Below are 15,370 nucleotides of genomic sequence, written 5' to 3' on the forward strand. Positions count from 1 at the left end.
GTCCTCACAGAGGGGATGTCACAGGTGGGGTGGAGGGTGGTATCGAGAGTTACTTTAGGTGCAGTCCTACCTGCTCTGTCCCTCCTTCTTGGCTCGGTCCCGACCGGATCGCTCTTGAAGGCAGCAGATGAGGAAGGACAGAGACATGGCGAGGATGACGACGCCGCTCACCACTGAGGCCAACACAGCCACTCTGAGACCCCGGTCCTCAGGTCTGGGGATCGCTGCGGGGGGCAAATTACATTTTAAAGGTCTCCTATCATTCAAAATACACTTTTTGAAGTCTCTTGCACATACATGTGTGTCCCCGGTGTGTAAGGGAACTCACAAAGTGTCAGAAAACAAAACCCTCTCTCGTTTCCTCCGTACCCACATCTCTAAAAACGGGGGTACAACGGAGCTGATCCAGATTTGATGCCGACTTGACGTAATATCGTAAATGTGAGCTGGCTTTACACCCACGGCCCTACCAGAAACGTCGCTATCAGAAACAATGAGCGATGTGTTTTGAAGTAATTTGGTCTTTGTTTACATTAGCAAGCATTGCTAACACTCAGAGCTAACCTGTACTGGAGAGAGTAAGAGGAAAGAAACGGCAAATAAAAAAAGGAACTCACCTTGTGGTAAACCCGCAAGAGTAAAAGCATTTGAGCTCCATACGGTTTCAGAAATAATCCTTGATGTGGTTTTGAACATGATATGGTGTTTAATCACGGTAGCATTTAGCTGAGTACCTGGATAGATATGATTTTTCTTTTAAAGCTAAGGACCCAGAATCAGCATTTCTCTAACAGGGCTGAAATAGAGGGGTATGAGGCATGGCTAGAATGGGTGATCTGTTTGGTATTTTGAGCAAAACACATCATAGACTTTTTATATTTATATATATCTGAGCCTAAAAATAGCATAATAGGAGACCTTTAAAATATGTATCTAATAAGAAAAGGACAGTGTCTGAATAAAGCGTCTTACCTTCACAGACAGGCAGGTAGTTGCTCCAATGCGGCCTGCCGTTCTTCACATAGCAGGAGATTTTGTCACTGCCCACCAGCTGGTACCCCTCCCTGCACCAGAAGGCCAACACGCTGCCGATGGACGAGCCGGTGCCGCTCTCCACGTAGAAGGAGCCGCGACGGGGAGGCAGGATCGGGATGCAGGACAGACCTGAGGACACAAGGTCAACTCATGGGTCACAAAAACGTTATAAATAATAACAGAATATGCAAGGAAGGCCAAAAGGCTTATTTTAGGTCCCACCCTCGAATAAGTAATATGAAAATAATGTTGAGAAATCTAGATGTTTTACAGTCCGATGTTTTTCACAGTAAATGTATTTAATGCAATATTTAGTGAGGGCAATGGAAAGGTGACTGTCTGGTCTAGTAGGAGTAAAAATCACAAATGTATCTCCTGTAGATGCCAAATACTGCCCAAAAATGTATTTTGCACAGTCAGAATACTGCCTGAATCTAGAAAAAGTAGAATGAAAAAGTAATAACAGGGTTTGCCCATACACACTTATGATAATAGCAAATGGCAATCACGGTACCCATTTACAGATGATTCCACTTTGTTTTGGAATGATAGATAAAGTCTTATATGTTGCTTTGCGTCTACGCTTCACTATACTTTGTGATTGAGAGCTTGGGACCTAAATAAGGAAGAACATTACAAGAGCTAAAACGCGTTTTATTAAATGTTTATGATACAGTTTCATAATTAGCATACAGTCATCTTCAAACTTATCAGCTGTGAACAAATCCTTAGTAGAGTTAATCGATCTAGAAATAGTAAAATTGGTGGATTATGACCTCTCACTTTGGAGAGCTTTTAGGCTATCTTTGGCGATATAAAAACAGGCTTCTTAATATGAACCTCTAAATGTTCCTTTTCCTTCATCTCTGTCAACTTCTTTCTAATTTGCTACCTTCACTTCTTTGTTCTCCATTCTTTTCATTTCTACCCTACACAGACATTCTGTTATGCTGAGAGTCTGAAAATTAGCATTTCCACTCGAGAGATAGACAGAGAGAGAAAGAGCTATTTTTAACTTCCTTATGCTACAATACTCATATCAGAGGTCTTGTGATACAGCAGCTATTGTTAGACTGTGGGGGAGATTGCGGGAATCTCAGAGGCTCTCATGTAAACCTACAGCGATGCTGGTCACACAACGTCCCGCTGAAAGACCCACATGGAAAATAAGTGCCTTATTTCTGCACTGTACCACAGAACGACCATGTGGTATCTGCAGTGGGTTATTAATCAAAGCTGATGACTCAGCATTTCTACCTTTTTTAATGCTCAATTCACTGAATCACTTCTTATGTCATTGTCTGTATGTTAAGAAACAAAACAAATACTTGTCTAGAGAACTGTATGTATGTATGCTGAATGTATGTAATTAAAGCATGATGATGTTTTAGAAGTAATGTTTAGAAGGGCATGTGATGTTCCAGTTTGCGTTGCTGCGTCAGTATTAGTGTAATCTGTGTGTGTGTGTGTGTGTGTGTGTGTGTGTGTGTGTGTGTGTGTGTGTGTGTGTGTGTGTGTGTGTGTGTGTGTGTGTGTGTGTGTGTGTGTGTGTGTGTGTGTGTGTGTGTGTGTGTGTGTGGTGTGTGTGTGTGTGTGTGTGTGTGTGTGTGTGTGTGTGTGTGTGTGTGTGTGTGTGTGTGTGTGTGTGTGTGTGTGTGTGTGTGTGTGTGTGTGTGTGTGTGTGTGTGTGCGTGTGCGAGAGAGAGATTTAATCCCACAATAAGACCATGTGAACATGCAAGCCGCTCTCTTCCGATTAGGAACGACAGATGGGAGGATTTCTGCAGCGGCGTACAGAAAGAGAGGAAGAGGATCCCATGATCCTGTGTGAAGATAACAGTAACTCCACCCCCCCCCACGCACACACACCATTATATCCTCTGCATCGAGGCACACACTGCAGACACGTGCGTCATGGGTACAGTGCAGGGAAACAAGGACAAGCTGACTGTTTTTAAAGAGTAACTAAAAGCCATCCTGTTTCCCTAAGGCACCTTTTATTGTAGCCGTTGCTGCTTGTCGATACGTTTTTAGAAAGAGTTAACCAAAACCAGGCATGAAAACGGGTCAGGGGTGAAAAAGGTGAGAAGTATATTATCCCTCTAGGGGGGTCCGGGGGCATGCTCCCCCGGAAGAAAATGTTGAATATTCCATATTTTAAAGCATCGATCTGATGCATTTTGAGATGCATTTTTTTGCCAACCTGGGGAGAGCTGGAGAAACTTAACTTCAGCCATGAGTCAAAAATATTATGGCCTCCTTACTAAGTATTATCATGGATGCAAACTCATCAGGTATGGAAAAGGTGAAAATGACCCGAGCCCCCCGACCCCACGGAATATCGGCTTTAAAATGAGGAATAACAGAGGATTTTAGCAGTCAGAACAACTAAAGCAGCAGTGTTAATAATAACAGAAATGCTAAAGAGTCACATCTAATAGAAATATATAAAAGCATTTATTTTAATTGTGTAGCAGTCAGTTTATAATTTTGGCAGCACTGTTGAGCATTTTGAAAATCTATTGTCATGCCTCTGTGCAAGGCTTAGTCTTTCTATCTTTATGGCATCTGGTGTAAAGTAACTAAATTCATAAACTCAAGTACTATACTTGGGTACCATTTTGAGATACTTGTACTTTATTTAAGTATTTCAATGTTTTGCTACTTTGTTCTTCTTCTCCTCTACAGTTCAGAGGTAAATGGTGTACTTTGACTCCACTACATGTATTAATACCTTTAGTTACTTTACAGATGTGGATGAATGATGTGAAATCTAATCAAGTGTTGAATCAGACTTTAGTTCCACCTGGAGTAAATCCACAAGCTACCCTGCAGTATACAAAGTCATTCAAACTAGCTGCACCTTTACCAGCTTTGAGAACACTTTCATGATCAATCATTATAAAACATATCATATATATTATTCTGAAATGGACCAATCTGCACAACGACTACTTTTACTGTCGCCACTTTCACTATATTTTGATGAGAATACTTTTCTACTTTTACTTGAGGAACATTTTGAATGCAGTACTTTTACTAACAGAGTAGGGCTGCACGGTATTGAAAAAAACTGACATCGCGATTCCCCCCCCCCCCCTGCGGTATATATTGCGTTTTTTTTAACCTGTTAAACCCCAAAGTCCCGGCGGGTACTTTACTTTTTTTTTTCACGATAGTGTCTCAGGGGATCATAATATTTAAAAACCTATTAATGTGTTATACCAGATTAACGGACATAATCTCAGCTAACTGACGATACAAACCATTTTTACCAAAACAAAACACAAGTCTCATAAGAAGCATCTAAATGACCCCGCCTGAGCGAAAAATGCTAACGCATTTTGGCACAGAACTCAAGATAAAAGTACCCTTATTATTACTTATCGTAGCTGCACATACAAGACATCCGATTAAAGCTGAGGTTCCACAGATTTTAGGTATATAGTATCATCACTGAGTGATCTGAACTCGGACAGGGGAAGCAAACACAGACATCACAACACGTACCTTTACGTAGCTTCTAGGGGAGATGTCTCACCGTAGCTGTCAATCTGATCAAAAGACGTGTTCAATGGCATTAAAACGAGAATGAAAAAACGCGGCTGAATCGGTAAATCCATAGGTTTTTAACGTCTCTGTATAAAAAAATGATTTAATTTATAATCCATAATTCCATTTTTATGTAAATATCGCAGAGCAAAAGTTAGCTGCTAATGGTAGCCACCAGAGTGGCTGCTGCTTCCGGTCTTGGCTATGCGGCAGTCCAGTGCAGTCTAACACACACACATTAGGCTTGTTTGAGACAAGCAAGACCTGCGCAGTTGCGATCAACGTCTTGCTAGTGCGTTGCATGATGATTAGTCATTTTGTCCGACTTGCTCTGGAGGCTCGCCCACATGAGACTTTGAAATCTCGCGGAACAAAGACGCCCGCAGCCTTGAGAGCGAGGCGAGGCGAGTTGGCGCAGTTGCTCTCCACGAGCTGCGGAAGCGAAATGCTTGATGGGAAACGGCTCGCTGGTATCTCGAGCTGAGCGCTCATTGGTGGTTTTTACCACGTGCTGCTGATGAAACTCTCCAATTGGCTGGAAAAAGTTTGTTGTTGTTTTGTGTCAGTTTTACATCGCCACATCCATTCCCATTTTTCATCATTGTTCCACAATGTTTATCATCATGAAATTAATATCTATATATTTTATACTATACTGCTTACCGTTTTCATACTTTATATATCTTAGCATATTCATACACACTGTTCATACTGCTCTCAGGCTGATATCTAGTGTATTAATACACACTGTTCATACTGCTCACAGGCTGATATCTAGTGTATTCATACCCCACTGTTTATTCATCATTCAATTCATTCTATATGTTATTCTGTAGATTGTGTACATTACTTTCCACTTCGCTGCTTGTTGCACCTGGTTAGAAGCTAAACTGCATTTTGTTGTCTCAGTACCTGTAATATGTGCAATAACAATAAAGTTTATCTTTAAGTTAAACCAAATCATTAAAATAAAATCTATTGTAATGTAATTATTTGGTTTAACCTTATTTATTGAATACATCATTTAAAATGGCAAGATTAAATCAAATTACATCCATGTTGTACACATCATAAAGCTTAAAGTGGCAGCTAAAGAATTAACACAGCAGCAGGTCTGTTCAATTCATGCTCATTAAACTTCATGTGTGCGGATCTGAAGGGACTGATCATTTGTAGCCTGTCCACCTATCAGTTTTGCAAACATTAAGAGGGAGGAGCATTTATATTGCATCCACTTCATCTGCAACGAAAAACGCCAACGCAATTTCCGCCATTGCAAACCCAGCCAGTCAAGCCGACTCCGAGTCCGAGCTGTCCGACTTAAGACGAGCTTTTTGACACCTCCCCCGGCTGCGATCGGCTACTAGGGTTGGGTATCGTTTGAATTTCCACGATTCCGATTCCGATTCCGATTCTACTTTTCGATTCCGGTTCTTAACGGTTCTCGATTCCGATTCTTTGAGGGGCAGGGTAAAAAAATGATACATGCTTCTTCCACCAAAAAAAATTACATTTATTTGAGAAACTTTTACACAGGTTAGTTTAAAGTAATATTCACATTAATCAGTCTGTTTATATTCACTGCTATGTAACTTTAACCTGAGAACCACTGAAGCTGCAACAGTCCAACTTTTAAAAACAGTTCTTGTTGAGAAAAACAAGCATATCTGCCTCTCAGGCATACCGGGAAGAAATGTTTGAACATTTTGAAGTAAAATGCTTCAATCTGGTGCACACGCAGAATTACTAGAGACTAGATCTAGGGGGTACAACTCTAAACACCCATATGAAAAAGATCAGTTTACATTTTAATAATTAAATAACAAATAGCCTACATGTAATGCATTTTATTTTTGTTGTTCATTCATATCCATCCATCCATCCATCTTCTCCCGCTTATCCGTGGTCGGGTCGCGGGGGCAGCAGTTCCAGCAGAGAGCCCCAAACTTTCTTTTCCCTGGCGACATCAACCAGCTCTGACTGGGGGATCCCAAGGCGCTCCCAGGCCAGCGAAGAGATATAATCCCTCCACCTGGTCCTAGGTCTACCCCTTGGTCTCTTCCCAGCTGGACGTGCCTGGAACACCTCCCTAGGGAGGCGCCCAGGTGGCATCCTAACTAGGTGCCCGAACCACCTCAACTGGCTTCTTTCGACGCGAAGGAGGAGCGGCTCAACTCCGAGTCCCTCCCTGATGACCGAACTTCTCACCTTATCTCTAAGGGAGACACCAGCCACCCGGCGGAGGAAACCCATCTCGGCCGCTTGTATCCGCGATCTCGTTCTTTCGGTCATGACCCATCCTTCATGACCATAGGTGAGGGTAGGAACGAAAATGGCCCGGTAGACAGAGAGCTTTGCCTTCCGGCTCAGCTCCCTTTTCGTCACAACGGTGCGGTAAAGCGACTGCAATACCGCTCCCGCTGCTCCGATTCTCCGGCCCATCTCACGCTCCATTGATCCCTCACTCGAGAACAAGACCCCGAGATACTTGAACTCCTTCACTTGGGGTAAGGACTCATTCCCTACTTGGAGTGGACAGTCCATCGGTTTCCTGCTGAGAACCATGGCCTCAGATTTGGAGGTGCTGATCCTCATCCCAGCCGCTTCACACTCGGTTGCGAACCGATCCAGTGAGTGCTGAAGGTCGCAGACCGATGAAGCCATCAGAACCACATCATCTGCAAAAAGCAGTGGTGCAATCCTTAGTCCACCGAACTGCAGACCCCCCCCCCCCACGACTACCCCTCGAAATCCGATCCATGTATATTACAAACAGGATTGGTGACAAAGCGCAGCCCTGGCGGAGGCCAACCCTCACCGGAAATGGGTCCGACTTACTGCCGAGGACCCGGACACAGCTCTCGCTTTGGGAGTACAGAGATTGGATGGCCCTGAGTAGAGACCCCCTCACCCCATACTCCCGCAGCACCTCCCACAGTAACTCCCTGGGAACCCGGTCATACGCCTTCTCCAAGTCTACAAAACACATGTAGACCGGATAAGCGTACTCCCAGGCCCCCTCCAGGATCCTTGCGAGAGTAAAAAGCTGATCCGTAGTTCCACGACCAGGACGGAATCCGCATTGTTCCTCCTCAATCTGAGGTTCGACAATCGGCCTGACCCTCCTTTCGAGTACCTTGGAGTAAACTTTCACGGGGAGGCTGAGTAGTGTGATGCCTCTGTAATTGGCACACACCCTCTGATCCCCCTTTTTGAAAAGGGGGACCACCACCCCGGTCTGCCACTCCTTCGGTACCGTTTCCGACTTCCACGCAACGTTGATGAGACGTGTCAACCATGACAGTCCCTCAACACCCAGAGCCTTCAGCATTTCCGGGCGGATCTCATCCACCCCCGGGGCTTTGCCACTGTGGAGTTGTTTGACGACCTCAGTGACCTCCCCCCGGGAGATTGGCGTTGATCCCCCGTCATACTCCAGCTCTGCCTCTAACATAGAGGGCGGAGTTGTCGGGTTCAGGAGTTCCTCAAAGTGTTCCTTCCAACGTCCCAACACTCCATCAGTTGAGGTCAACAACGTCCCATCCTTACTGTACACAGCTTGGATGGTTCCCTGCTTCCCCCTCCTGAGGTGTCGGACAGTTTTCCAGAACAACTTTGGTGCCGCCCGAAAGTCCTTCTCCATGTCTTCTCCGAACTTCTCCCACACCCGCTGCTTTGCCTCGGCCACGGATGAGGCTGCTGCCCTTCGGGCCTGTCGGTACCTTGCAACTGCTTCGGGAGTCCCCCGGGATAACAAATCCCTGAAGGCCTCCTTCTTCAGTCGGACGGCTTCCCTGACCACCGGTGTCCACCAGGAGGTTCGAGGGTTACCGCCCCTTGAGGCACCTAAGACCTTGAGACCACAGCTCCCCACCGCGGCTTCGGCAATAGAGGCTTTGAACACCGACCACTCTGGTTCAATGTCCCCAACCTCCACAGGAATGCCCGAAAAGCTCCGCCGGAGGTGTGAGTTGAAGGCCTCCTGAACTTGGGCCTCCTCCAGACGTTCCCAGTTCACCCGAACTACACGTTTGGGCTTACCAGGTCTATCCAGAGGCTTCCCCCGCCACTCGACCCAACTCACCACCAGATGGTGATCAGTTGACAACTCCGCCCCTCTCTTTACCCGAGTGTCCAAAACATACGGCCTCAGGTCCGATGATACGATAACGAAATCGATCATGGACCTTCTGCCTAGGGTGCTCTGGTACCACGTACACTTATGAGCATCCTTATGTTCGAACATGGTGTTTGTTATGGCCAATCCATGACTAGCACAGAAGTCCAGTAACAAACCACCACTCCGGTTCAGATCAGGGGGGCCGTTCCTCCCAATCACGCCCCTCCAAGTGTCTCCATCATTGCCCACATGTGCGTTGAAGTCTCCCAGCAAGACTAAGGAGTCCCCTTCAGGAGCCCCATACAGGACTCTTTCCAGGGTCTCCAAGAAGGCCGAATACTCTGAACTGCTGTTGGGTGCATAAGCACACACAACAGTCAGAGTTTTCCCCCCCATAACCCGCAGGCGTAGGGAGGCGACCCTCTCGTCCACTGGGGTAAACTCCAACAACGAAGCACCTAACCGGGGACTTGTGAGTATCCCCACACCCGCCCGGCGCCTCACACCTTGAGCAACTCCGGAGAAGAATAGAGTCCAACCCCTATCCAGAAGTAAGGTTCCAGAGCCGACGCTGTGCGTAGAGGTGAGCCCAACCAGATCCAACTGGTACCGCTCCACCTCCCGCACAAGCTCCGGCTCCTTCCCCCCCAGAGAGGTGACGTTCCACGTCCCCAAAGCCAGCTTCTGCCGCCCGGGTCTGGTCCGTCGAGACCCTCCGCTTTCACTGCCACCCGTCTGGCAGCGCACCCGACCCCATCGATGTTTCCCGTAGGTGGTGGGCCCGCGGGACAGAGAAGCGGAGGTGTTGCCCACGTTGCCTTTTCGGGCTGGGCCCGGCCGGGCTCCGTGGCAAGCCCGGCCACCAGACGCTCGCCGACGAGTCCTCCTTCTGGGCCTGGCTCCAGAAGGGGACCCCGGGCTTCCTCCGGGCCGGGTATCCTCACTTCTTGTTTTTCCTTTCATGAGGTCTTTTGAACCAATCTTAGTCTGGCCCCTTGCCTGAGACCAATTTGCCATGGGAGACCCTACCAGGAACACAAGGTTCCAGACAACACAGCCCCCAGGTTCATCAGGGCACACAAACCTCTCTACCACGGTAAGGTGCTGGTTCTTCAGAGAGGTAAGATTCATATCTTATTTTACTATTTTATTTATGCATATCTTTTTATCTCTCCAGTTTAAAACGATATGTCTGGTTTACTGTCCTATAGTATACATTGGAATGATTTCAAACCTGTTTTATCCCAATAATTATAAAAGAGTGCCTTGGAAATATGTGTTTACATAAATTGTGATCAAAACGTTTGAGACCCACTGAGATAACTTAGACTAAAGTGAACTATCTAAACCCTCAGAGTCCTTTACCTCACTGAGCTGTAGTTATCAGCCTCTCAGTCTGACTGGAGAGGACTCTCCCTCCACATCATTGTAGAAACATCTTCTTCTTCCGTCAGAGCAGCTAGCACCAGATGCTAATAACAACAGCGCCGGTTCCAGTGCACCCCCCCTTTCTCCCTCGCTCACGCGCACTTTGGCTGTGAGCTGCGGTTGCCAGATAAGCCAACATCCCCCATTTTCATCACTTGCAGCGCCCATCGTACAGGGCAAATGAAAAGTGTAGCCGGGGTGAAAAGGGTGTTACATTTACTTAATTATGAATGTTGTTACATCAAGGCCGAAAATTAGGATGAGCACCAACGGTCAAAACATTTATTTTTTCTCCCAGAGCTGTCAGCGCAGCGCCTCCACAGATCTGGCGCCCTAGGCGAACATTTATAATGCCAGTGCGACGGGCCGGCCCTGGTCTCAGGTTACACTGTAGGAAATGTAGATACAACGCTACATTTCCCGCCCCGCCGCAGTCATGCAGCAGGCTACGGAGAGCGGCGAGAAACATTTCCTCAGGAATCGAAAAGCGGAACCGAAATTCACATTTCTAAATGATACCATTGGAATCGAAATGTTGGAACCGGTTCCGAACCGGAACCGGTTCTCGGTACCCAACCCTATCGGCTACTCTCGTCTACTTTCGAGGCGAGCCGCAATAGCCGCGTTCACACTGCGGTACTTTTCCCACAAAGGTTCATGCGAACTTAGTTCATGCGAACTCTTTAGTTCGCATGAACTAAGTACAGATCGCGTTCACACCAGAAAAAGTCCCTGGGGGTGGATTAGGCAAATGAAGCCGCTGACGTCACTTCTTCTGCTTTGGGTTTACTGGCAGGCCGCAAACCACTTCACGGCGTATACTGCCGCCCAAAGTCCCCGGCCGGAAGTCCCCGGAGTTGGGGACTGGCTTCAGTAGAAGCTGAGTCCCAGCAGCTTCTACTAAAGCCTTCCGAGTAAATCGCCAGAACGCCGACACCTCCTCATCTCCACCGCTCCCATGTTTTATTTTGTGTTGCCATAAGTTAGTCTCTCTGCGTTTCTGCGCCGGGCTAATGCTAATGCTAATAATGCTAATGCGAGGATAATAAAATGGCGGCTTCACAAAACTCTTTGGGAGTTTTACAGGGCGTGGTTTGCAATTCGCCCAGCCAATCAGGAATATAGCTCTTTTCTCAAAAAAGAGCCGCTCGAAAGTCCCTGCTCTCTAGCAGGGACTTTCCAGGGGGTAAAAAGGTTCGCATGAACTACTTTTAGTACCGGCTCTTTTTGGTGTGAACGCGATCATGAACTAAGTTCGCATGAACCTTTGTGGGAAAAGTACCGCAGTGTGAAAGCGGCTAATGTGTCTCAAACAAGCCTATTACCAAATAAGGAGTGAGAGTGACGCGTAGCCAAAACCGGAAGCTGCATATTAGCAGTGGCTACCATTAGCAGCTAACTGTTGTGCTCCGATTTTTACATACAAATAGAATTATGGATTATAAACAATTGCTTCAAAGCCACAGATACATTATCAACCTATGGATCAACCGATTCAGCCGCGTTTTGTCTTTCTCGTTTTAATGCCATTGAACACGTCTTTTGATCAGATTGACAGCTACGGTGAGACGATCTCCCGTAAAAGCTCCGTAAAAGGTACGTGTTGTGATGTCTGCGTTTGCTTCCCCTGTTGCAAGATCGGATTGCTTAGATACTATACTTAAATAATCTGTGGAGTCTCAGCTTTAATCGGATATATTGTATGTGCAGTTTCGAAGTAATAAGGGTATCTTTATTTTGAATTCTGTGCTAAAGTGCGTGAGCATTTTTTTTTTTTAAATGAATAAAACCGCACGTCCCTGCGGTGTGAATACCGCGCATGTGCATACCGCGCATGTGCATACCGCGCATGTGCATACCGCGGTTATCGCCATGACACGGTATATCGTTCAGCCCTATAACAGAGTATTCCTTCCAACACTCTGGTACTTCTACTTTTACTCAAGTACAAGACCTGAGTACTTCTACTTTTACTAAAGATCTGAGTACTTCTACTTTTAATCAAGTACAAGATCTGAGTACTTCTACTTTTACTCTAGTACAAGATCTGAGTGCTTCTACTTTTACTCAAGTACAAGATCTATACTTATACCACCTCCGTTTATAGCCTATGGAAAAAAAACTATTAGAAAACGAAGGCTAAAGCTAACGTTAGCAGATAGTGACAATGTATGCTAGCTAGCTAGCTCAACGATAATATTGCGACAGAAAAACTTTTCAGTGCACATCACGCTCTGCGCTCTGAACACCTGAACGGCCCGTTCTAACAGCTGTTCACCAGCGGTCCAGTCTGTACCACAGTGACTCCGGACCGCACAGTTAATATTAACGAACGCACCCGTAGGTAATGTGGCTGCTGAAGCTAGACCATCATCGCGGAGCAGCAGAGCCGACAGGCAGGAAGACTTGAGCACACAGCATTATAATATATAAAAAAAGAACACCATGCGTGTCATGATGGCACATAACAGCTCGCAGCCGCAGATTACTCCGGGTCCCAGACCCCCCCATACCCCAAACAAATTTTTATTGCAGATCTACATGAATCACACAAACGACCTATTTTGGATTCAAAACGGCAAATTTTGCCAAAATGTGAGTGATTTTCATGCCTGCAAAACAGTCAGGAGAACAGTATACATTTGGGAAAGTTCTTCAATTCAATCTGGCTTTTTAAGAATAAGAAAAACATGAGAATTAGTGCATACCCATGCTGTGGTATCAAAACAACACACAAATGCTCAATAGAGCTAAGGTTATGGAATTGGGTGATAATACATTCAGATTTTAAAAATCCAGCAAACACCACAATACATAAATAGACACTATTATATTTAAAATGACATGACAAAAACTATAAAATACTCTACATTTCGTATGTTGCTTGAGATAAGCATTACTGGAGAGAAGAGAAGCCCCACATGAGGTATCTTAAATGATTTCATGTTTTATAAAATAAGTATTTCAGCTTGTTAGTTAACTAACAAACTCTTGTTAACACCCTCTTTACAAATGTTATGAAAACTAACACCAACTGTTAAATCTGGAATGCACATCTTAAGCTTCCTCACACAAACACTGGCTCACATGAGAGAAAGCCTTTACCTCTAAAAAGGGGGATCAAATATTGAACATGTTACATAAGGTTGCGTGTTTTAAGATTGGAGAGGTTTTTTTGCTGGCTGTTGCCACGCCACAGCAGGAATCTCTCCCCCCAAGACCCTGAAGTAACTCCCACCTCCCCTGCCAGGCGACCAATATAGTAAACAGAGAAGAAGAACAAAGACGGCATTGTGAAGTGGACAAACAGAAAACCATCAGAGGGGCCTAGCATCAATACAAACTGGAATTAATGCCGAAAAGATTGAAATTTGTGTTAAATTTAAAGTCAAGTTGTGTGTGCGAGACTGACCTAAGCTCCTTAGCACAGAATTCATGTGTGTATGTGTCTGAAATCTTTACTGACAGGTAATGTGTGCTTGACTCAAAGAGTTCAGTTCTGTGTGTGTGTCTACTCTTCGCTCTGTTTGCTGTAGTTCACTCTCATTCAGAAAAGCCTCTCTGTCATTGTGGAAACTGTGGGTTGCCAATCAAACTGTCCAGTTGCCAGCAGGGAGCTAATACACTTCTAGAACCCCTGAACCTGGCAACCCGAAAAAGCCAACCAAACATCCACTCTGCTGTATTCTTCTCTAAAACCCTCCTCGCTTGTCTTTGACAGGGAAGCACTCGGAATAGTTTGTGATTAAATAAAGATTAGGCTCTCTGCATTAAAGATTCAGACACACACACACATGCACAAAAAGAACAGAACAAACACACACTCTCACATGTCCTGTACGTGGACACCAGGCAGCCACACACACAGACACAAACATTTTCCTGGTGTGAAAAGTGAAGCCAATGCTGAAGTCATTTCCCCCCAAAAACAAGCCCCGCCACTGTAGGACTGCGTGGAAAAAGGGGGGGGAAACATCCTGCAACATGGCTGCCGTAATTAATGATGTTCAGATAATCATTTCTTAAAGGTGGGGTATGTCAATACCCGATCTGCAGCTCTGCCCGATCTGCAGTGTGCATGTGTGAGATGGTCCACCATATTGGACAACTCCGGACGGCAACCCAAGATGGACACTTGACACAGTGGCTTTTAGCAAAGCTGAAAAATATAACGAGAGAGAGATTAGTTATTGTTATTACAATGTGACTTCACTATTATTTAACAACTCTTTTTATTGGGTTCTTTTATTTGGGGTTAAGTACATTGTCAGAATAAGTGAGAAATAAATGTAACTTCTGTTAGACAGCTATCATACTGAATACATATTTACTGTGAATGTGTGCAAAAATGTATGGCATATAGCTGTCTAACAGAAGTTAAATTCATTTCTCACTTATTCTGACAATGTACTTAACCCCAAATAAAAGAACCCAATAAAAAGAGTTGTTAAATAATAGTGAAGTCACGTTGTAATAACAATAAATCATCTCTCGAGTTTTCCTTTTGAGCTTTGCCAAAAGCCACTGTGTCAATGTTGACCTACTTGGGTTGCTGTCAGGAGTTGTCCAATATGGCGGACCATCTCGCACATGCGCACTGCAGATCGGGCAGATCTGTCATTATGGACATTTACAGTGTGCAGTAAACAGTTAAGATTATTTACAATGAATTCAAATAGTAATACAATGACTATTAAAGAAGCATTGACACTGACGACAGAACGTAGGCTACTGCTGATTTAATGTATGGACAGACAGATCATATTGACATGCTTTTGTCATCCTTTGAAGTTTAATTAATTAGCTGAGTATAATTAATGATCAGGGTTGGGAAGTTTACTTTTGAAATGTAGTAGGTTACAGATGACTAATTACACTGTTAAAAATGTAATAAGTAATGTAACTGACTATAACTATTCGTATTGATATTCTAATGTTAATTATGGTTCTTTTATGTTTTTTGTGAGTCACTTTAGATAAAAGCCTCTGCTAAGTAACACAACCATAACATACGGTTTCATTAAACAAATAAACAAAAAAGCTAACAGTTGGTTTTGCAGCGAGTCATCGTAGGCTAACAGATTACTGTTTCCCTGTAAGACTCACATTTAGCACTTGTTGCTTGTTATTGCTGTCCAATTCAATACACCAGAATAGCTGTTAACTTTAAACAAACAACACGATTCACATTGTTGTGGTGGCACCCCTTACAGTGCAGACGCTTTTCTGCTTGCT

The 15,370-nt window shown here is 44.8% G+C and overlaps 1 protein-coding gene across 7 annotated transcripts in view; it reads right to left on the minus strand.

The window, feature by feature from the left end:
* LOC117468409 (uncharacterized) overlaps nt 1-15,370 on the minus strand; it is a 49,070-nt gene that overhangs the window by 2,565 nt on the left and 31,135 nt on the right. For all 7 annotated transcript variants that reach the window (XM_071201772.1, XM_071201769.1, XM_034112495.2 and 4 more), the window contains 2 exons: nt 973-1,164; nt 71-224 (listed from right to left, as the gene is read on the minus strand). In XM_071201772.1, coding sequence (XP_071057873.1) covers nt 71-224; nt 973-1,164 — 346 coding nt within the window. The remainder of the gene's footprint in view (nt 1-70; nt 225-972; nt 1,165-15,370) is intronic.

The sequence above is a fragment of the Pseudochaenichthys georgianus genome, chromosome 23 (assembly GCF_902827115.2).
Source record: "Pseudochaenichthys georgianus chromosome 23, fPseGeo1.2, whole genome shotgun sequence".
NCBI classification, from domain to species: domain Eukaryota; kingdom Metazoa; phylum Chordata; class Actinopteri; order Perciformes; family Channichthyidae; genus Pseudochaenichthys; species Pseudochaenichthys georgianus.